Raw genomic sequence first — 22,442 nt, 5'->3', positions numbered from 1 at the left:
AAAATCTTTAAAAAAACCTTAAATAAGGTTATTTAATAAAACTGAATCCTAAGTAAAGCTTATTACACTCCTCTGCTTTCAAAATTTTCGTTGTATTTGATGTATTTTTGTGTACATGTTTTCATTTCTTTATATATATTTTTACTGTAGAAAAATAAATAAAATTTACCATTTTTGCCTTTTTTTCATATTTGCTAAGAGATTTCCTCCCCAGTTTTATTGAGATACACTTGACATATAACATTGTATTACTTTTATTTACTCCTTTATTTGTTTATTTATTTGAAGAAATCTGTACGTCAACATGGGGCTCACACTCAAGACCCTGAGATCAAGAGTTGCACACCAGGGTGCCTGGGTGGCACAGTTGGTAAAGCGTCTGACTGTTGGTTTTGGCTCAGGCCCTGATCTCAGGGTCATGGGATCCAGCCTGGAGTGGGCTCTGCACTCAGTGCAGACTCTTCTTGAGATTGTCCCTCTCCCTCTGCCCCTCCTGCTTGTGCTCTGTGTGTCTCTCTCTAAAATAAATAAATAAATAAATAAATAAATAAATAAATCTTAAAAGAAAAGAGTTGCACACTCTACCAACTGAGCCAGCCAAGTAGCCAGGGTATTAGTTTTAAGTGTACAGCATAATGATTTAATAAACGTATAAATTTCAATTAAGATTTGTAATCTTGGGCAGCTTGGATGGCTCAGCAGTTTAGCACCGCCTTCAGCCCAGGGTGTGATCCTAGAGACCCAGGATCGAGTCCCACGTTGGGCTCCCTGCATGGGGCCTGCTTCTCCCTCTGCCTATGTCTTTGCTTCTCCCTCTGCCTATGTCTTTGTGTCTCTCATGAATAAGTAAATAATATCTAAAAAAAATAAAAAAATAAAAAAATAAAATCTTTGGGAAAAAAAAGATTTATAATCTCTGCACCCAGTGCCCAGTGTGGGGGCTTGAACTCACAACATGGAGATCAAAAGTTATACGCTCTACTGAGCCAGCTAGGCGGCCCTCAAATGTATCTAATGTTTGAATGGGAAAAACAAACATCAGGGGCACCTGGGTAGCTCAGTTGGTTGAGCATCTGCCTTTGGCTCGGGTCACGGCTCTGGCTCTATCCCAGGACCTTGGGATAGAGCCCCTTGTCGGGCTGCCTGCTCAGCAGGGAGTCTGCTTCTCCCTCTCCCTCTGCTGCTCCCCCTGCTTGTGCTCTCTTGCTATCTCTCTGTCAGGTAAATAAATAAAATCTTTTTTTCAAAAAGAAATACAAACATCAAAAAATATTAAAAGGCATCGTCTTTCTGCATGCCAACACGAGGATCTTTGCAGAGCCCCTCCCCAGTGAAACTGGTGAAAGGTATTTTTTTTAAAGATTTTATTTGTTTATTCATGAGAGACACACACACAGAGAGGCAGAGACATAGACAAAGGGAGAAACAGGCTCGATCCTAGGACCCCAGGATCACGCCCTGAGCTGAAGGCAGATGCTCAACCACTGAGCCACCCAGGTGTCCCTGAAAAGCATTAAAATAACAACCATGTAATGTCTCTGGAAGTGGTCCTAAGGGCACTTAGGAATGAGGAAGAAAGTATTCAAGAAAATCTATGAGAAAATTCAGTGGGATAATGAGTGTTTCTGGTGTTTATTATCTTTTACCTTCCTTCCTTCCACCAGCTCAGTGACATGGAAACTCCACTCCAGACTGGTGCAACCAGGCACATAAGGTTTGTTCATCCTGAGTCCCCAGTGTGTGTGTGTGTGTGTGTGTGTGTGTGTGTGTGTGTGTGATTATTGTCTCAGGAGGGGCAACACCTCAGCATTTCTTGTCACTAGGCTGTTTGAGGCAAGTGCAGCTCTTCAAAGAGAGAATAACTGAGTATTTCCAAAATCATGGAGAGGCTCTGATCACCAGATTCAAGAATTTGAAGGAATCTCAAATAGGATAAATGACAAGAAATCCACACTGAGACACATCGTATAAAATTGCAAAATGGCAAATAAAAAAATAATGATTTTTAGGGGATCCCTGGGTGGCTCAGCAGTTTAGCGTCTGCCTTTGGCCCAGGGCGCGATCCTGGAGTCCCGGGATCGAGTCCCACGTCGGGCTCTCAGCATGAAGCCTGCTTCTCCCTCTGCCTGTGTCTCTGCCTCTCTTTCTCTATCATGAATAAATAAATAAAATCTTTTTAAAAAATAATAATTTTTAGCGGAAACCAGAAAGAAGAGATCACAAGAAATAGCATTTTTTTTTAAGAAATAGCATTTTTAAAATATATTATTTACTTATTTATTTGACAGAGAGAGCATAAGCATGGGAAGCAGCCAAAGGAGAAGCAAGCCCCACCCCTCACTGAGCAGGAAGCAGGATGTGGGGTTCCATCCCAGGACCCTGGGATCATGACCTGAGCCACAGAGGTGTCCCAAGAAATAGCATTTTGATTGAGACCCTGATCCTTCCCCGCCTCCCCTTAGAATTTTAAACATACTTTTAAATTTAGTACTGGGGCTAAGAAGCAGCAAGGGTACTAGAGCAGAGTCTGGGATTAAAAGAATGTAAGGAAGTGGGGTGAGTCCAGCGGTTTGGACGAGGAGGCAGCCACCTGCTAGGGAGGGTCAGCTTCAAAGTGTCCATCCAGGGTGGCCTCCGCCTGTCCCTCTTCCTAGTCCAACACCTGCAACCTCGAGCCCTCTGCCTCTCCAGGGTCATGAATGAAAGCCCTGGACCAGACCGCGGACGAATGGGCACAGGGGATTGCTTATTTGCTACGCCCCGCCCAGCTCAGAGCCTGCAGCCCGCGATGGCTGGGTCCCTTGTGCCTGCTGCGGCCAGGCCACGTCCTTTGTCGCCCTCACCTCCAGTAGCTTCTTTCCGGCCGGTACTCTGCTCCGGGGGGGGGGGGGGGGGGGGGGGGCCGCCGCAGCAGCCACAGCATCGTGCAAACAGCATCTGGTCCTCACCACCCGCCCGGGAGCTCCTGCAGAAGCAGAGGGCGAGGTGGCCTGGCTCCCCACATTCCCGCCGCCTACTTAACAGTGACAATGTTACAAGATCCTACTTAACAGTGACCGTGGAAGCCACGAGCCGAATATGTTCAGTGGGCTAAGAGAAATAACTGTCAACTTTTTTTCTTTTTCTTTCTTTTTTTTTTAAGCAGGCTTGATGCTGGAAATGGAGCCCAATATGGGGCTGGACCTCACCTTCCTGAGATCAAGACTTGACCTGAGATCAAGAGTCCAACGCTTAACAGAATGTGCCACCCAGGCGCCCTGAGACTATCTTTCAAGAACCAGGGTGACGCTCAGGGCTGACTCAGTCTGTAGAGCATGGGACCCTTGGTCACTCTTACCAGTCCTGAGTTGGATGGATTCCCATGTTCAGTGTAGAGTGTATTTTATTTATTTATTATTATTATTTTTTATTATTAGATTTTATTGATGTATTCATGAGAGATACAGAGAAAGAGAGAGGCAGAGGCACAGGCAGAGGGAGAACCAGGCCCCATGCAGGGAGTCTGATGCAGAACTCGATCCCAGGTCTCCAGGATCACACCCTGGGCTGAAGGCAGTGCTAAACCGGTGAGCCACTGGGGCTACCCTGTAGAGTGTATTTTAAAAATTAAACACACACACACACCACCTTAAATCAGTAACTACAAATATTTCTTCAAGGAAAACAACATAACCAGATGGGTATACAAGTGGGTTAATAAAATATTCCAGAAAGAGATCATTCCAATTTTGCACAATATCTTCCAGGAAATAGATATTTGGACACCAAACTCAGATGAAGACAGTACAAGAAAGGAAAACTACAGAGCAATATAATTTATAGCAGATGTGTTGCAGCAATTTTACATAAAATGTTAATTAAAATTAATGTAAAATGCCATAGTATATTAAAAGATACCGTGACCAAGGTGGGCTTATACAAGAATGGAAAGAAGTGTATTAATAATAAGCAGCTTGGGATCCCTGGGTGGCGCAGCGGTTTGGCGCCTGCCTTTGGCCCAGGGCGCGATCCTCGAGACCTGGGATCGAGTCCCATGTCGGGCTCCAGGTGCGTGGAGCCTGTTTCTCCCTCTGCCTGTGTCTCTGCCTCTCTCTCTGTGTGTGTGTGTGTGTGACTATCATGAATAAATAAAAATAAAAAAAAATAATAAGCAGCTGGAAATTACTGATATATCAGATGTAGGGAGGAAGGCAGAGGTCAAGGACCACCCGTAAGTTTCTGGTTTTCTGGTCTGAGTTCCTGGAAGGGTGGAAGGAGATAGGTAAGCTTGGGGGGGACAGTAAGGAGCGTTGCATCTAGAGTTTGAGTGCCTACAGACAGCTAGTGGAGATGTCAAGGAGGCATCTGTAAAGAGGAGTTCAATGAGAGGACTATGCTGGATTAAAATTTGGGCATTGTCAACGTATAGAGGCTTTTTTTTTTTTTCAAGGTTTTATTGGGATGCCTGCGTGGCTCAGTGGTTTAGCACCTGCCTTAGCCCAGGGTGTGATCCTAGAGCCCAGGATCGAGTCCCACATCGGGCTCCCTGCATAGAGCCTGATTCTCCCTCTGCCTGTGTCTCTGCCTCTGTCTCTCTCTGTCTGTCATGAATAAATAAATAAAATCTTAAAAAAATAGAAAAATATTTTATATATTTATTCATGGCAGATAGAGGAAGAGAGGCAGAGACACAGGCAGAGGGAGAAGCAGGTTTCCTGCAAGGAACCTGATGTAGGACTGGATCCTGGGATTCCAGTATCACACCCTGAGCCCAAGGCAGAGGCTCAGCCGCTGAGCCACCTAGGCATCCCTGTGTGGAGGCTTTATTTTTATTTTTAAAAAAATTTTTTTAAAATTTATTTATGATAGTCACAGAGAGAGAGAGAGAGAGAGAGGCAGAGACACAGGCAGAGGGAGAAGCAGGCTCCATGCACCGGGAGCCTGATGTGGGATTCGATCCCGGGTCTCCAGGATCGTGCCCTGGGCCAAAGGCAGGCGCCAAACCGCTGCGCCACCCAGGGATCCCCTGTGTGGAGGCTTTAAAAGTACAATATAAGTTATAAGCGACATGATACAGAGTGATAGAGGTGCAACATTATTAAGACTGGGGGAGTCAGGAGCAACTGACAAAAAAAAGCCATGGGAAAATCAGAAAGTATGGCAGACAAAGGCAATAGCAAGTGCAAAGGCCCTGAGGTGGAATCTCATGGTTGCGCATTTTCCAGACTTGGCCTCAGTGAAGACTCCTGCCACCCTGAAAAGCTGGCATCATTAGCCTAAGGCTCCTTGAGGGTCAGAATCTTGTTCAGATCAGCACAATTTAGGCCATTGGGCCACTGAGAGGAAGGATTCTGGGGCAATGGCGCCCTCTGCTGGCTGGGATAGATATCCGCTCCATTTTCAACAATAACAGTTCTTATATATTATATAATACTTGGTTATTAGAGGAACACAGCTAGTGCTCAATAAATCCATGACCCACCTCTCATCCCTGTGCAGCACAAAGGCTGGCTCTAGTAGGGATGTATATACGTAGGTCTTCACTGAATAAATGAATGAATTAATGTGGTTAGGTTCTGGGTCTCAATCTGTAAATCTGGCATTCTTTCTCTCATTGTATAAATCAATGTATATTCAGCATGTACTGGGTGCTAGGTGCTGTTCTAAATTCTTGGGACAAATTAATGGACAAGATAGACAAAAGCCTGTGCAAGGCATCTGATTAAGATCTCTATATGCATGCTTCTCAGTCTTTACATAGTTTTTATTTATTTATATTTTTACCCTTTGTTAAAAGATTTGTAGCAATCTCAACACCCAAGGTGGGGCTTGAAACTAAAACCCCGAGATCCAGTGGCATGATTTACCGACTGAAGCCAAGCCAGGCGCCCTTTTACAACGTTTTTAATACCGAAACACAATTATTCGCCCCATTTTATACAGGAGAAAAATGATCGCTTAGAGAGAGGCTTTGATTGTAGAGCAGGCAAGTGGCCGGGGTGGGGTTCAAACTCATAAGTATATTTATTTTTCCCGACAACACGCAGCGGGTGGGAGCGAACTGGGCGCTCCGCGGGGACGAGCGCGCCGGCGTCTGTTGCCATGGTTCCCCCACTCTCTTCCGCCGCTGCAGCCCGCGCCCGCGTCACGTGACTCCAATCAACATGGCGCCGCCCAGGGTGCTGCAGTGTCCACGTGGTTCCGTCAGCTAAGATGGCGGCAGCAGTAAACCCCACGTCTCTAGAGTCGGCCCCGCGCATCATGCGGCTGGTGGCCGAGTGCAGCCGATCCAGGGCCCGGGCAGGAGAGCTGAGGCTGCCGCACGGGCCGGTAGCCACTCCGGTGTTCATGCCAGTGGGCACGCAGGCCACTATGAAGGGCATCACGGCCGAGCAACTGGACGCGCTGGGCTGCCGCATCTGCCTGGGCAACACCTACCATCTGGGTCTGAGGCCGGTGGGTGGGTTCTGCCTTGTTGGGGCGGCGGCAGAGAGTGGGGAGTACGGGCTCCTCCGAGACACGGGCCTCCAAGTCAATCCACAAACACCTACCGAGTGACCCTGGTGGCCCGGGCCTTGTGTTGGGCGTGAGGGAGCGGCGGGGACCCGAGCTGGCCAGCTCTGTCCTTCAACATGAGCCCTCAGGGCAGCGCTCGCCCCTAACCTGATCCTTTCTTCCGCTAACCCAGGGACCCGAGCTGATCCAGAAAGCCCACGGTCTCCACGGCTTCATGAACTGGCCCCACAATCTGCTGACGGTGAGGTGGCATCGGGGCCGGGGTCCCAGGGCACTTGTCAGAGGTGGAGGGTCTCCAGTCCCACCCCTCTGACCGCCCTGCGGTGGGATTTCCCCCAGGACAGCGGCGGCTTCCAGATGGTGTCTCTGGTGTCCCTGTCCGAGGTGACGGAGGAGGGCGTCCGCTTCCGCTCCCCCTACGACGGCGACGAGACCCTCCTGAGCCCGGAGAAGTCCGTGGAGATCCAGAACGCTTTAGGTGAGCGAATCTGGGGCGGCCTCCCCTTCCCTTGCCTCTAGAGGGTGGAGGTGAGGCGGGCGCTTTCCTTCCTTGCTGCTGGGCTTCGGGTAGGTCACTCCCCCTGCCTGAGCTTCACACGAGCGGACTTGAATGGGGATAGTTCACAGGAATAATGACGTAATGTTTGTAAATCTCTTAACACAGTGCCTGGCGTGTCGTAGCTTTTGTTATGATTTTATTGCTATTATTTCTCCTAAATGACAAATTAGCTCGGCAAAGATATGTTGAAATTATGGAAGCACCAAAGGGGGATTGGGGAAGCTTTAGGTCCCTCGCATTTCCATCAGTACCCCCTCCCCCCACCCCCCACCCCCCGCCATTCCTTGGTAAAGACAATGAACGTTTCTCTTTATTGTATATAGTACACATGTAGTTTCTAGCTCTACCCCCTTCCCTTTCTCCTTTTTTTAAATGATTTTATTTATTTGACAGCTCGCAGAAGTGTGAAAGCAGGGGGAGCGGGAGGGGGAGCTAGAGAAGCAAGTTCCCTGCTGAACAGGGAGCCCAATGGGGGTTGGATCCCAGAACCCAGGAATCATGTCCTGAACCCAAGGCAGATGCTTAACTGACTGACCCAGGGGCCCCTCTTCCTTTTTTTTTTTTTTTTTTTTGTTAAAGATTTTAATTATTTGAGAGGGTGGAGGGAGGGGCAGAGGGAGAGGCAGAGGATCCCAAGCACTGAGGAAGGGCCAAGGGCTGGATGTGGTTTTCGAGGTGGGTCTGGATCTCCCCACCCTTGAGATCATGACCTGAATGGAAATCAGGAGTCTGGGGTTTAACTGACTGAGCCACCCAGGCACTGTCCTTTTTTTTTTTTTTTTTAAAGAAATTTGCTCCTTGAAGAAACGAGTTCCTTTCCCCTGTAGTGTGTCACAGAGAATGACTTTTGCTGGCCACTTCTCCATAGTGCTGTGTAACAGTTTTCCTCTGCCTTCTGGGTTTACTTAGTTGGTGGGGGTCAGAGTTCAAGGTCTGCGCCAGATTCACGTTCTTTCCTTTGGCAAGAGGGCTTCACATCATGTATATTTCCATCAGGAAGCCCCTAATGTCTGCTGGTGTCTCCCAGTGAACCATCAACACTCTGCCTGGGACTATCATGCCATTAGGAGTTCCAAAGTGGTAATATTCTTTCTTCATTCATCAACCAGGTTATTTCTGTAAAGACAAATGTCCCTCACCTACCCTTGGGAGACCAGCTTGTTTAATTCATATAGGAAAAGTGGGATTCATTCCTTTCCTCATTTACTGGGTTTTCATGGATTAATTACTTAGCATCTTCCAGCAGTGATGAATGAATCTTTTCATTCAGTTTTTCTAGGATCACCATGATATCATGGGTTTGTTTATTTATTAAATTGCCCCATCTTGGGTTTGTGTGGTGCACTGTGTGTGCTTTTTTCCTGTAATGATGCATCTTGGCAATATTCCCTGGGCGTTTCTAACATGTATAAATCCACAGCCCCTAATCTGAAATTCTTCAGGTCAGTTCAGAATTGTAATATTTTATAAAAATAATGTAGTATACATAGCATCCTAGAAGGTCTGGGGCAGTACCCTGTGAAACGTTACTTTTTCTTTTTTCCATTAAAAAATATTGTAGGGCAGCCTGGGTGGCTCAGTGGTTTAGTGTCGCCTTCGGTCCAGGGTGTGGTCCTGGAGACCTGGAACTGAGTCCCGTGTCTGGCTCTCTGCATTAGCCTGCTTCTCCCTCTGCCTGTGTCTTTGCCTCTATCTCTGTGTCTCTCATGAATAAATAAATAAAATCTTAAAAAAAAAAATGGTGGTGGGGCACCTGGGTGACTCAGTGGTTGAACGTCTGCCTTTGGCTCAGGTTGTGATCCCTGGGTCCTGAGATCGATTCCCATATCAGGCTCCGCGCAGGGAACCTGCTTCTCCCTCTGCCTAGGTCTCTGTCTCTCTCTGTTTCTCATGAATGAATAAATAAAATCTTTAAAAAAAAAAAATTGTGGCAAAATACATGTCACATAAAAATTTACCATTAAAAAAATTTAACCATTTTTACTCATTTATTTTTACTTTTCACTTTTTAAATTTACTTATTTCTTTAAGTAGGTGCCATGCCCAATGTGGGGTTTGAACTTGACTGTGAGACCCAGAGTGGCATGCTCTACTGACTGAGCCAGCCAGGCACCCCTATTATAACCATGTTTAAGTGTCCAAGTCAGTGGCATTATGCACATTTGCATTGTTCAACCATCACCACCATCCCTCTTCAGAACTCTCCATCTTGTGAAACTGAAACTCTGTTCGCATTAAACACTAACTCTCTATCCCTCTCCACCAGCCTCTGGCTCCTCTTACCTACTTCCTGCCTCTATGAATTTGACATTTCTAGGGACCTTATATAAATGGAATCATACAGTATTTGTCTTTTTGTGTGTGGCTTATTTCACTGAGCATAGTGGCCACAAAGTTGTAGTATATGTTAAAAGTTTCTCCCCCCCCTTTTTTTTTTAATTTTCTTCCTTTTTTTTTTTTTATTTTATTTTTTTTTTAATTTTCTTCCTTTTTAAGACTGAATAAGCACCTGCTAAATTGGATTTTATGAAAGATTATAACTGTTCTGGGTTTTGCTGCCAAATTAGGTATGCCATAAGCATAAGATAAAGTCTTTGATTTTAAGAAGCTTCTTGATTTTGGAATTGAGGGAAAGGAATGTTCTGTCAAGGGTTGGACCATGATTTATTTAGCCAGTTCCCTGTTGATGGTCACTTGGGCTCCCATCATGCTATTGCCTGCTATACCATGGAGGATCACTTTGTAGACACAACATTTTGTTTTTAAAAGGTAAATTTGGGGATCCCTGGGTGGCGCAGCGGTTTGGTGCCTGCCTTTGGCCCAGGGCGCGATCCTGGAGACCCGGGATCGAATCCCACGTCGGGCTCCCGGTGCATGGAGCCTGCTTCTCCCTCTGCCTGTGTCTCTGCCTCTCTCTCTCTCTCTCTCTGTGACTATCATAAATAAATAAAAAATTAAAAAAAAAAAAAAAGGTAAATTTGCAGAAGTGGAAGTTTACTCTATGTGCCTGGGCAGGGTTTTAGCTGGGTGAGGCAAGATCAAATGGGTATCTTTAAGAGCTCCCTCTGGTTGTTGTATAAACAGACTGGGGGGCTGTGTGGGAGTCAGCAAGACCCAAGGAGGAACTTCTTGAGTCCTGATTGTCCCCAACAGGAAGTGAAACCTTTCCTAGTGATGGTGCTTCTGTCTCACCCCCCACTTCCCCCAGGCTCAGACATCATCATGCAACTGGATGATGTGGTCAGCAGCACTGTGACAGGGCCACGTGTGGAGGAGGCCATGTACAGGTGTGTGTGTGTTTGTGTATTGGGGGAGGGGATCCTAATCCTATAGCTTTGTCTCCCTACCCTAGGGCTCATGACTGGGGTCCTCTTACAGGTCAATTCGCTGGCTGGACCGTTGCATTGCAGCCCATCAGCGGCCAGACAAGCAAAACCTCTTTGCCATCATCCAGGGTGGGCTAGACGCGGACCTCCGGGCCACCTGCCTCGAAGGTAGAGCCAAGTGTTGGTAGATCCAGGGCTTGTCCATCACTGAAGGCCCCACCTGGGCCTGTCATGTGATGGTGCTGATGGTGGTTGTTGATGGGTGGAAGGAATAATCGAAGCAAAGGCCCAGAGGCAGAATGGACTAGAATCTTCGCAGAATGATTGGAAATCCAATAGCTAGCAATTTTGGGATGTTCACCAGACGCTATGCCACATGCTGGTACAGATTGACCCATTGAGTTTTTGTAACCATCCTGTAAGGTTACAGAAGGGGAACCTGAAACATAGAGGTGTAAAGTCACTTACCCCAAGCCACGCAGCTTGGATGTTGCAGAGCTGGGAATTGGAGCCTGTTCCTGGGTTATAGAACCTATGGCGTTAACCAATACAGATGCTGCTTCCTCTTCAGGGTCAGGAATGAGGGGTTGGGCTTGGGGCATTGTGCTGACGTTGGAGGCCCTGGGATACCACACTGAGGTACTGGGGAGCCATTGAGGCCTGTTGAGTGGGAAAGTGACAGGGAACAAGGGGCATCATAGAAAAATCCCGGTAGGATAGGAAGCAGAAGGCCCATGAAGACATTGGAGTATTTGCTCAGGGGAAGAGTGACAGGCCTGTATGAAGGACATGGCAATGGAGACAAAAGGGAGGCAGAGATGGGGCTCAAAGGCAATGAGGTGTCATGGGCAAGACTCTGGATCCTGGTGTTTGGCTGGCAGGATCCATACCTCTGATTTGCTGCCGCATGGCTGTGAACCCTTGGGCTAGTGGCTTGGCCTCTCTGAGCCTCACTTTTTTCTCTGTAAAATGGGCACATATCCCTATGTCATAGGGTCGAAGTGAAGATAAACGGGAAAATGTTCAAAGTCTTGTGCCTGCACCTGGCAGGCATCAGTGTGTGCCATTGTGAAGACTGCCCTTGTTGTAATTCCTTTTGTCCTCAAGCTGTGCCCAGCTCCCGGTCTGGTAAGTCTTTTTTATGGAGATCCCCAGTTAGAGATAACATTTCATGTCACAGCCCAGTATATGTGGACATAGATGAAAGCAGAAACCAAGACTTCATGAAACATGATCCTTATACGTGAAACATGTTCTGGTATTCTCTGTTCTCTCATTAAAAAAAAAAACAAAAAACTACCATGCTAGTCTTGCCCTGTAGGATTCATTTCTTGGCCACCTGCAGGTTGACCAAGAAATGAATTCGACAATCAGGCCAGCCTGACTATGCTGGTGGTGCTTCTCAAAGTGCTCCAAGCTCACCTGCACCAGCCCCACCTGGGTTTTCCCCAACGACTGGATTTGAGTCCACTGTAGGGGCACCCAGGAGGCCACATTTGAACAACTTGTCCCTAGTTGATTCTGATGTGCATTCCAGCTTCGAAACCTGACCCTTGGATCGGGTCCCTTTTGTGGATACTGTGGCCTCCCCTGGTTGAACTAGGCAACTGGGGCCCAAGACATGGCTGGGTGTGGCAGTTAGACCCGAGTTCAAATCCAGTCTCTGGAATATGCGGCCTCTGGCCAATGTCAAGCTCTGAACACCTTGACAACAAGTGCGGAGCTGCCGCCCATTCTCTGCAAATTCTGGAGCCTAATAGCCCATTTTGAAAATGCAAACCACTCAGGAATTTGTAGCTAACTCATTTGGTGGCAAGACCAGACCTCTGGTTATTCACCCCAGTTTTTGGGAGTCTCTACGTGTTTTGCTGCATAAATGTTTCACTGTTTGAGTACAGGCTGTTATCCAGCATATAGGATGTTTACTGTTCTAAATCTGGAAAATTCTCAGTTTTGAAAACATACCTGGCTTCATCTTAGGTGTCGGCTGGGAGCACAGGCTGTGGGCCTCTCCTGAGAATTGAAGGATGAGAGGGGACCTCACACGCAGCAGGCACTCAACAAATGATAGCTGAGATCACCAGCAGCCCTTAGACAGACAGACAGACCCCCTCCCCCCCTTTCTTCCTGAGGGACTGTGGAGGTCTGGGCCGGCTCTGCCCTGGGGCTGCAGAGGAGGAGGCATATGTTCTTTTGTCTGGTGGCCCCTCACATTGCCCTGTGCCCCCAGAGATGACCAAGAGGGACGTGCCGGGCTTCGCCATCGGGGGCCTGAGTGGGGGCGAAAGCAAGGGCCAGTTCTGGAGGATGGTGGCTCTGAGCACCTCAAGGCTGCCTAAGGACAAGCCACGATACCTGATGGGGGTCGGGTATGTGGGGGAGAGGCGAACCGGCCCTACCTGCGGGGAGCGGGTTCCTGGGGACTCCTGCGTGGGCTGGCATTGGTGGAAGGACACAGCCCTGCTTGGGAGGGGACCAAAGGAGAACATGGCTTTCCTCTGGGGGTGGTTCAGAGGGAATGTGGCCCAGTCCCTGGGGAGCCAGAGTGTGTGTGTTGGGGGAGACCTGGGTGTGTGACCAGGGCATGAGGTTCTCTGCTCCCTCCCCTCCATGACCCTGCCCCCAGCTATGCCACTGATCTGGTGGTCTGCGTGGCTCTTGGATGTGACATGTTCGACTGCGTCTTTCCCACGAGGACTGCGGTGAGGCCCTGGGCAGGGGGCAGACGGGGCAGGGGGTGTTGCAGGGGTGGGCAAAGTGGGGGTGGGGCCAGTGAGCATGAAGATCTGGTTGACCCATCTTCCCTTCCTCCACCCTTCCCCCAGCGCTTTGGCTCCGCTTTGGTGCCCACCGGGAACCTGCAGCTGAAGAAGAAGCAGTATGAGAAGGACTTCCGACCCATAGACTCCAACTGTACCTGTCCCACCTGCCAGAAGTAGGGGAAGATGGGCCTGGGGGCTGGGAGAGGGTGTGGAGGGGTGCAGGACTCTGCATGGCTGAGCCTCACCTCCTGTCCACAGGCACAGCCGGGCCTTCCTGCACGCACTGCTCCACAGTGACAACACTGCTGCCCTGCACCACCTCACTGTCCACAATATTGCCTACCAGGTGGGCCTACGGCCAGGGTGGGCCAGGCATGGTGTTGGGGGAGGAGGTGGTGGTCGTGGGGGAGGATTCTGGGGCCCCTTGGCTGAGACCTTGGCTGACACCTACCCCCTGCAGCTGCAGCTGATGAGTGCTGTGCGTGCCAGCATTGTGGAGAAGCGCTTCCCTGACTTCGTGCGGGACTTCATGGGCACCATGTATGGGGACCCCACCCTCTGTCCCACCTGGGCCACTGAAGCCCTGGCCTCTGTGGGAATCACACTGCGTTGATCTGGCTTGGGGGAGGGAGGGAACAGGAGGTATTGGAAGGATTTTTAAAAAATTATTATTCTAACTTAGACTATCTGTGCCTTCTTGGGAAGGTGGCCTGTCTCAGTCCTCTTCTTCCTCTGAGTGTCTCTGTGGCCAGTGTTCCCTCCCCTTGTTGATAATAATAAGTAACCACAGCAGCAGCTGATATCTGGAAACTACCTGGCTCAGCCCAGCATAGAGGATGCGCCACAGTGTGGGAGCTGCATCCTTTTTCCTCTGGCTCAAGGCCTCCCCAGCTGTCCTGAGAGGGGCACCTCTTGTTCCCCCACTTTTCAAAAGTGAGGAAACAGGCATAGAGGGAAATAGCTTCCCCAGGGTCACCACTGAGAAGTAGTAGCCTGGCTCCAGTGCTCATGCTCTTAGCCTTGACTCTTGACTTGTGGCACAATTTTGCTGTCAGTAAACATGGTGAGGACGGTAGGTGTGATCCAGCCGGTGCTTACACTGTGCCTGGTACTGTTCTAAATGGTTGTTGTCTGTGTTTAGTTCTTGCCACCCTATGATGCACGTGTAGCTGCATTCCCCATTTTACAGATAAGGAGACAGGTTTAGAGGAATGACATGAGCAAATAGGCGCATGACTTAACCTAGATACGGCCAATTACAGAGCTGCTGCTCTGAGAAGATAAGGGTTTTTATATTGAGAAAGTAATCCAAAAGTAGGATCCACTATTCCAATAGCATAAAAATGCAACTACTTTCATCAATGTGTGTATTCTCTCAGAGGTTTTCCATGTGTATATATTTTTCATGAATGTGGGCCTCCTTTACGAGTGGTTCTGTATCTTTTTTTTTCTCTCAGTATATTTCAAATTGTTAACATGTCGGAATATGAAGACTTCCTGTGTTTCTTACAGTTCTTGCACAGTATTTATTTAACCAGCTCAGAGAAGGAGCTTCTAGGGTGTTTCCAGGTTGCCGTGGTGAAGGCTGCAATGCCACGCCTTGTCTCGGTTGACTTTTTTGCCCATCTCTCTGCAATCTGGGTTTTATTTAGGTCTTGGAGCAGGCATATACCATGGGCCACTCTGCCGTCCTCCTCCCCACTATTTCTCTATTCCTCCGATACTGCCCCATACTGTCCCATACGGCCCACTTCCCTACCTCCATGGCATCTGACTCCTTATTGGGCTGCTTCTCTGGCCAATCCACGCCCAGGGGATCAAATCACTTCTCATAAAATCCTTCCACCTATCTCAGGCTTTTTTCCCACGAGGTCAAGATTCCTAGTTCCAACACTGCAAAATAGTATCTTTTCAAGGGGAGAGGATCCGTTGAGTTTCATTGGGTGCTCCAAGAGGTCACGATGCGCTCAAGTTGAAGAGGTAGGGGAACAACGTTGCAGCTGTTAGCCGAGTCAAGTCGTGGCGTGAGCGGAGGGTGTTCCTAGGAAAGGGCACAAAATTTGTAAAAGCATGAAGGTGGGACTTTATAGGAATAAAAGGGAGAGACAAGGATGCAGCGCCAGCCCGCCTCTCCCTAGGAACCACTAACGCCCGATTAATCTTCAAAGTGTATTGCAACCCCGCGCGAAGAGTTGGTTTGCAAGCCCGGGGCCGAGATGCGTTCTGGGACTTGTAGTTTTCTCTAGAGGCCGGAAACGCAGAAGCGATTATCATTACCAGGTCCCACCACGAGGTGTCGCCCTTCTTTGAGTACGGTGGCCCTTCTTTACTCCAGAAGACTCTAATAGACCTACAACAATCACAAGAACGGGAGATTCTTTGATTGACAGCTAAGTTCTCAATCAAAGTCAGGATTCGGAGGTCAACGCCCGTCCTCTTTGGCTTTGTTGGTTGGAGGAACGGAGTGATATTTATATAAGCCAATGGGAAATTCTTAGGGAACTAGGTAGTATCAAGTGACAAACCAGAGTCTATGAATCGATCCCTAACGTCATTGGCCCGCACTGTTGACTGGCCCGTCTTCCTGCCAATGAGACTTAGGTTTTCTTGCCGTCAGGGACCTCCCCAAGATGGGCGGGGCCAACAGTGCCTTTTCCCGAAACACCGCCTCCTGGCCTTGACAACTCGCTGCCCCACGCTATTGGCTCTTGCGCAGAAACGACAGTTCTGGCGTCCAATGCGCCCGCCGGGAGGTCCCCAGGGGGAAGGTCTACTCAACCGGAGACCTATGCCTCTCTTTCATTGGCTCCTGGGTACGAGTGGCAGCGGGGCCGGCCAATCGGGGGCGGCATGAGGGCTTTGGGCGCAGCCCAGGGGCCCGGGCGGGAGGTCGCTCGGGTCGGGTGTCGTCTGAGAACCGGATGAGGCGGCGACTGTGAGGCCGAGCCGGGAGCGGGCGTCGCGCCGAGGCCCGGGCGGGCGGGGAGCAACGGCCGCGGACGCCGCGGGGCCGCGTCGTTAAGGGCCGGGGGCAGGCGGGGAGCGCGGGGCGCTCGGGCCGGGGCCGCCGGCGCCATGGGCAACCGCGGGATGGAAGAGCTGATCCCGCTGGTCAACAAGCTGCAGGACGCTTTCAGCTCCATCGGCCAGAGCTGCCACCTGGACCTGCCGCAGATCGCCGTGGTGGGCGGCCAGAGCGCCGGCAAGAGCTCGGTGCTCGAGAACTTCGTAGGCCGGTGAGCGAGCGCGGCGGCAACGGCGGGCGGGCGGCGGCCTAGGGCGCGGAGGGCGGACCGGGAATGGCGCGCCCTGCGCAGCCGGCGTAACTGCGGCGCTTGCGTGCCCGCGACGGGGACGGGGACGGGGACGGGGAGGCGGGCTCTGTGGGACGCCCCGGGCGGAGGGCTTCCTGCCGGGCTGGGGAGCGGGCTCGGGCCCTCGGGGCGTCTCACCGGCCGGGGGGCGTGGGCCAGGAAGTGCGGTGGACCGTCGCCGACTCCTCTGTGCCCAGCTTTCCACGGCCGAGCTCTACCATCGGGGGGTCAGGGTCAAGTCCCTCTTCCCTGTCTGTCCGAACCCTGCCAGCCAGATACCTATTGGTTCGACCCCTGTGGTCTGGCTGGCTGTTCACTTCTCTGGAGCAGCCCCTGCCGTCTGGTTGGCCGTCGCTCTGTCCTGGATGGAACTCCTTGCCGCCACCATTTGGCTGTCCATCTGTCCAGTCCCTCCGGGCAGCCCCCCGCCGCCTGGCTAGCTGTCTAGGGCGACCTGTGCTGTCTGGCCGCCTCGCAGACTTTCACACTTAGCCGTACCTCTGTTGGGTTACGCTGGCTGGCTGGCTGGACCCTAGGGTCTCTGTTGTCTGGTTCTCTTAGGCTGACTCTAAAGCTTGGTCCCTTGCAAATGCTGACTTCTGGCCCAAATTGATCCTTTCTTCTGTCTGTAGAGGTGTCGAGCCTTGTCACTGCCTGCCCTTCAGTGCGCTGGCAGTCCCTGGCTGTCTGGCCCTACCCCTGCAGTAGTGGGTAGGGGGAGCATGCAGTGGACAAGGGAGCTGAGGGATGAAACTTGAATTTCTGTATCAGTTGGAAATAGGATCCTGGGAGGAACTTTCTGCCGGATTCTTTCCTGACCCTTAGAGTGTTCTGGGGCCCCAGAACACAGGGGCCAGCTCCCAAGCGAAAACCTGCAAATTGGTGGCTGTCTGTTGGAGCCTGATCAGGCTTTTGGGTAGCTCTGAGAAGCCTCAGTTTGCCCATCTGTCCGGTGGGCAAACTCCACTCATTGGGTGGTTTCCAGGATTCAGGAAGCTGATGAATGAAAATGTGTGGCTTCCAGGGGTGTTTGGTTCTTTCCTCTCCCTTCCCCCCAGTCTGCCCTTCTGCCTCCCAGATGGGCTGTCACTTCTCCATTCTGGGACAGACTCCATTTGTGCCTGTGGCTGCCAAGTGATAACATCACAGTCATCGTTATTATTACTGTGGCTGTTATCGGTGTTGAGGGGTAATGTTCATCTGGCAGGCCCCAGGCTGAGTTCTTTTGTCAGCATCTTAAACCCCACAGAGTGAGGTGGAGGTTCTGTTAACCCCACCTTACATACAAGCAGGGAAGCTCAGAAAAGACTCATCCTTGGCCCAAGAGCACCAGGCTAGCACTTAGTGGAACCCAGCTGGGTGCCCAGCCCCGCCTTGCCTTCCCAGAGGCCTGAAGTTTTGCTCTCAGCGGTATGAATTTCCTCCTTTGCTGCTTTGTCTCTGGCGCCTTGCCTGTTGTCCAGTGTGGCGGAAAGGTGTGGACTTGGGGTCAGCTGCGCCTGGCCTGAGCCTTGGGCTGGGCTGTGGGTCCCGTTTGCATGGTTATCTTCTTGCCTGCCCAGGCTTTCAGTGGGCACACAGCAAAGTTCTGTCCATTTCATTTGCCTTGTGACCTTGCACAGGTAGTTTGGCCTCTCTAAACTTCAGTTTCCCCTTCATCATGGCGACAAGACTGTTGCCATGGTGCAGGGACCTGATATGTTGGAAGTGCTTACTTAACACAGTGCGTGGCACACAGTAGGTTGACATGGACGGGCTGTTATTCACCATGCTGTTCTCATGTCAGCAGCAAAAACTAATCAGGATGAAAGTGCTTTTGAGTTACATGCTGGACTGTATTTAAGTCTTATGAGGCGGACTCTGCTTTGACCCCATTTTACAGAGCAGAAAACCGAGGCTCAACTGAGCACTCTTGCTCAAGGCCATTCGGTGAGGAATTCAGGGCTCTAGGTGGCGGGGGGCTGGGGTTTCTTTCCCCTGTCCTCAGTCTGTCTGGCGCTCGCCTTTCTCTCTTACCCACCCACCCACGCAGTCATCTACTGAGCTGGCTCCTGTGGCAACCTCCTCCCAGAAAGCCTGCAATGTGACCTTGGTCGTTAAGAGCATTAGTTCAGGGCCTGAGAACCAGACTTGTAAAAAAAGGCTTCTCGGGTATGGGTTGCTCAAACAGAGCTATCTTCTTTTTATTTCTGGAGTGTGGGTAAGGTCTCTTAGCTACCAAGCCCTGCCGTAGGGGGTGGCAGGCGGGCCTCATTTTGAATGAGGACCTGTTTGCTTCTTTGCACTCTGGACCTTTACAGTGGACATCTTGGCTAGTTTCAAGGGACAAATGAGAGCGCATGTCGAGGGCCTGTGCCTGGGGCTCAGCACGGGCTGCTCTGCTTCATTGCCTCTTTCTTGTTGGTTTTCTAAGAATGTGGTCCAAGTGAGGATGGCCCAGTTAGCTCAGCCTATACCAGTGGTGGCAGATTGGCAGCCCTGGGGTGCTGAGGCCTGCTTGCTGGTCTTTTGTTTCACCTGCACAGCATTTATAAAATCTTTTGTTTTTAATTAACTGCCAGTAGTTAAGTTTCACATCAAAATTCAGATTTTGGCAGTGCTTAGCAGACACTCACAGGTCTTTCTAGAATTTAGTGCTGTAATACGTGGGCTCCAGGCCTTCGGTCTGGCTCCAGCATGTTTGGTTGTGTGACTTTGGCTAGGTGAACTCAGGTTCCTTTTCTATAAAATGGGGTAATAGCTAGACCCTCCCCAGGGGGACTGCTTGAGTTAATGGGCGTCGAGTGCATTGACTCTATCCCCATGGCCATTTTTTTTAATCCCCTCCGACAATTTATAATTGTCGTTATAATCATATTCTGGCCTCCCTGGGCCCAAGTCTTGGTTGGCACCAAGTCTTTGGATCTCAGAAGCAGCAGCCACTGGCTTCCAGGTCAGACGAGGAGTGGCCACGTGAGCTGCCACACTCCTCACTACTCCCTAGTACTCTCCCAGCCTCAGTTTACATTTGCTTGGAGACTCTTGGCCCTGGAAACCTGAATTTAAAACCCTTGGCTTGTCCACCCGGTACCAGCATGTGGCTCTAAGGAGGAGGGGGAAAGATGTGGCTCTCCAGTGACTCTGGTCTTTTAGCCTCAGCAGCCAAATGGAGGGAGGAGCTGGGGAAATTTTTCATTAGGAGAAGCAGAGGAGGAAGCTGAAGTTTAGGCTTCCAGCCCAGAATCCCATAGGGCTGGGCTTGATCCTGTGAGACATTCCTCCTCTGAGCCTCAGTAGCCCCAACTAGGGAATGGGGCTGTTAACTGGATCTACTCGGGCCCCTTTGAGGTGGTAGGACGGGTGTGTTTCAGCTCTTAGGGCAGATAAAGTAACCTGGTGCCTGCTGTTGATGATGGAGTGAGGACTACATGTCTGGGAGAGTGTCTAGCAAAGTGCTTAAAACGCTCTGTAGTTTTCATTTGTTCATTGCAGAATGTCTTCTGAGCACGTGTACTCTGTGCCTGGCCCTATTATGGGGCTGTTGTGGACACAGCCCTAAGTAAGATACCAAAACCCCTGCCCTGGGGGGAGGCAGCCTTCCAGCAAGGGCTGGTAGATAAGGAAGAAACAGGTTGGAAAAATGATAACTTAGGAAAAGAAGAGCAGGGCAAGGGGAAGTTAGGGTCTTAAATAGGGAGACAGTTGAGGGCACTCCTTGGGAAAGTGACATTTGAGCAGAGGCTTAAGGAGGTAAGGGAGGAGCCACCAGTGAAGATTTGTTGAGGTGTGGGGGGAGGGGAGAGCATCTCAGGCTGTGGGAAGAGCAAGTGCAAAGGCCCTGAGGTGGGCATGTGCCTGCAGGCCAGTATAGCAGGAGAGTTGAGGTTAGCAGGTGCTGGGCTAGGGTGGGGTGGGAGGGCTCTGAGCAGAGGGAAGGCTGCAGTGGCGCTATTCCAAGTCTTCCGGACCTGGTTCTGGGCAAGCTGAGGACTTTTGCCTGCGATTTTCAGCTTTACTTCAATTTTCTCAGGGAACAGTACTTGCCAACTCACAGAGGAGCCCAGCTGCCCATGGGTCTCTCCCGTCTCCAGCTCCATTTCCATTGGCTCTTTGGTGATGTGTCCCTCCAGGAGACATGGCCACACCAGGCTGCTGCCTGGCACATGGTGGGTGCTGGACAGATCTTGTCAGATGACTATTGGCAGCTCGTGTCCCTGCCAGACTGAGGGGTAGGCACATGGTCTGCCACTTGGGCTGGTTTGTGCCTTCAGGGATCTTAGGTGTTAAAGCTGCTTGCAAATGACAGCTGTTTCCATTGTTTTACCTTTGGGTGCAAAACTAAAGTTACTTTGCCTGTGTGTTTGGTAGTACCCGGGCCAGCCTGAATGGGGAGAGTCCAGAGGCGCCTGTGGGAGTGTCGTTGTCCCTGTCACACGTCGGCAGAATGACCTCACCTTTCTGGGCCTCACTTCACGCATCTGGAGAATGGGGATCGTGATGTTCCCTCTCCCCTGGGAGCAGGCCGAGGATCAAATGAGCTAATCCTTGTGAAACATGAGAGCACTGCGTTATGCAAAAGCCCTGGGTGAGGACTCAACCGTTGGTTAATTTCTTTTTTCCACAAAGAAAAGGAATTCATAATTTCTTTGTTAATATAAAAACCACCTTATTTTAGGGCAAAAGTGAATTGAGTGGCTCTCAGTGCAGGTGGGCCTCCTTCTGGCTTTAGCCTGGGGGCTATATCCAGGACCAGCCAGCCAGTGAGCCAGATCCTGAAATGCTAGCGGGAGCCTGTCACTGGTGCGTTTCTCAGTGGAAATGGAGGCTGTGAACAAATACGTGGCTGTGAACAAATATGTGGCTGTGAGAGTTATTTATGCTCACTTAGTGTATGGTGGTGGGAGATTGGGAGAAATGCCCAACAGCAGTGAATTGGCTAGATAAACAGTGTGTCCAACAACCAGCTATGAAATAGCTACTCAGAGGGACCTAGAAGAGGATTTAATGACCCAGAAAGCTGTGTAAGACCTGTTAATTTCCAGGCCCAGTGGAAGTGTGGTCTCATCTCATTCAAAGCAGTTGTATTTTTATAGTAAAAAGCCTGGGAAGGTATATACTTCCTGAACGCCATATAGGGGTTGTCTCCCCAGATGATTATTGGTTTGGTTTTGCTTGTTCGGATTATGTTTATGGCCAGGAAGACAGATTGCTCCAGAGCTCAGCTCTGGGCCACTGAGTGCTTTTTCAGAGTTATCTGTCCAGGGATAATGGCCCTCGCTAGGTACACGAATTGAAATCCCCTGGTGGTAAGCTGGTCGTTTCTGGGTGAGGGCAGAGGATGACCTTATGGGCAGGACTAGATTTAGGGTTTGCAGAGGTAGTGCCAACAGAAGGGAACCATTCATCTCTCCAGGTGTTTGCATTTGGGTCAGAGCCACATCTGCCAAGCCTTTGCCCGATTTGAGTGGAAATGCCAAAATTACAAGGCCCTTAATTGCAGGAAAAAATGGGAACATCAGCTAACCCTTAATTTACTGGGGTTGCTAACCACATGCTGTAATTAAGCCCTTATTGTGTGAAAGCTTTGGGAAAATGCAAGCCAATAATGAGATATTTATAGGGCATTAGCTCCCATCCGAATAAAAGACAGAAATTGCTTTGCGTCTGAAGCAAGATGGCACGAGAGAGAAAAGACTCTGCTTCTGGGTGCATTTTGGGTTCTTGTTAGTAGCCCGTGCTTGGTCCTGGGGATCTTCCCTCTCGGAGTCGCCTTCAGTGTGATCAGGGAGCCGAGTGACTCTTGGTTTCACCTGCTGCTGGATGATTATGACACAGTAGGAGGTGATGTGTGTGGTGCATCACCCTGTGCCATGCCCTGGGCACTTGTGTCTGCAATTTGTGTGGTCCCAGCAGCCCAGGGCTGCTGCTCTGAGCATCCTTGTTTCACAGGTAGAGAAACTGAGGCCAGAGAGGGAAAGTGACTTGAAGTCACACAGGGAGGCGTGCA

The 22,442-nt window shown here is 50.2% G+C and overlaps 2 protein-coding genes and 1 long non-coding RNA gene across 11 annotated transcripts in view; 2 read left to right on the top strand and 1 right to left on the bottom strand.

Annotated features, from left to right (window-relative positions):
* The first annotated feature begins 6,130 nt into the window (after positions 1-6,130).
* QTRT1 (queuine tRNA-ribosyltransferase catalytic subunit 1) lies at positions 6,131-14,653 on the top strand. The gene is made up of 10 exons (XM_077859939.1): positions 6,131-6,435; positions 6,668-6,736; positions 6,835-6,973; positions 10,263-10,341; positions 10,433-10,548; positions 12,611-12,749; positions 13,007-13,082; positions 13,206-13,315; positions 13,401-13,488; positions 13,603-14,653. Exons 1-10 carry the CDS (start codon positions 6,193-6,195, stop codon positions 13,753-13,755), a joined length of 1,212 nt encoding a protein of 403 aa, XP_077716065.1. The 5' UTR covers positions 6,131-6,192; the 3' UTR covers positions 13,756-14,653.
* Positions 14,030-16,141, bottom strand: LOC144290569 (uncharacterized). 2 transcript variants are annotated; one of them, XR_013358157.1, is made up of 4 exons: positions 15,668-16,135; positions 15,420-15,492; positions 14,902-15,183; positions 14,030-14,772 (listed from the first exon to the last, which is right to left on the bottom strand). It is a non-coding gene; the product is annotated as an uncharacterized LOC144290569 (long non-coding RNA). The 2 variants fall into 2 exon arrangements; XR_013358156.1 differs by having other exon boundaries at positions 14,030-15,183; positions 15,668-16,141.
* A 21-nt stretch (positions 16,142-16,162) lies between these two features.
* DNM2 (dynamin 2) overlaps positions 16,163-22,442 on the top strand; it is an 88,556-nt gene continuing 82,276 nt past the window's right edge. For all 8 annotated transcript variants that reach the window (XM_077859937.1, XM_077859938.1, XM_077859935.1 and 5 more), the window contains exon 1: positions 16,163-16,378. In XM_077859937.1, coding sequence (XP_077716063.1) covers positions 16,218-16,378 — 161 coding nt within the window. In that variant the 5' untranslated portion in view covers positions 16,163-16,217. The remainder of the gene's footprint in view (positions 16,379-22,442) is intronic.

This window comes from Canis aureus, chromosome 19, assembly GCF_053574225.1.
Source record: "Canis aureus isolate CA01 chromosome 19, VMU_Caureus_v.1.0, whole genome shotgun sequence".
Lineage (NCBI taxonomy): Eukaryota > Metazoa > Chordata > Mammalia > Carnivora > Canidae > Canis > Canis aureus.
The sequence above is the reverse complement of the archived record's forward strand: the minus strand, read 5'-3'. Positions and strand labels throughout refer to the sequence as shown.

Excerpts from the sequence above, each read along its gene's own strand:
- QTRT1 (XM_077859939.1), top strand. The coding sequence starts at position 6,193 with ATGGCGGCAGCAGTAAACCCCACGTCTCTAGAGTCGGCCCCGCGCATC. Across the intron at positions 10,342-10,432 it reads GTGGAGGAGGCCATGTACAG|GTCAATTCGCTGGCTGGACC; the intron begins GTGTGTGTGTGT and ends GTCCTCTTACAG. Across the intron at positions 13,316-13,400 it reads ACCTGTCCCACCTGCCAGAA|GCACAGCCGGGCCTTCCTGC; the intron begins GTAGGGGAAGAT and ends TCCTGTCCACAG.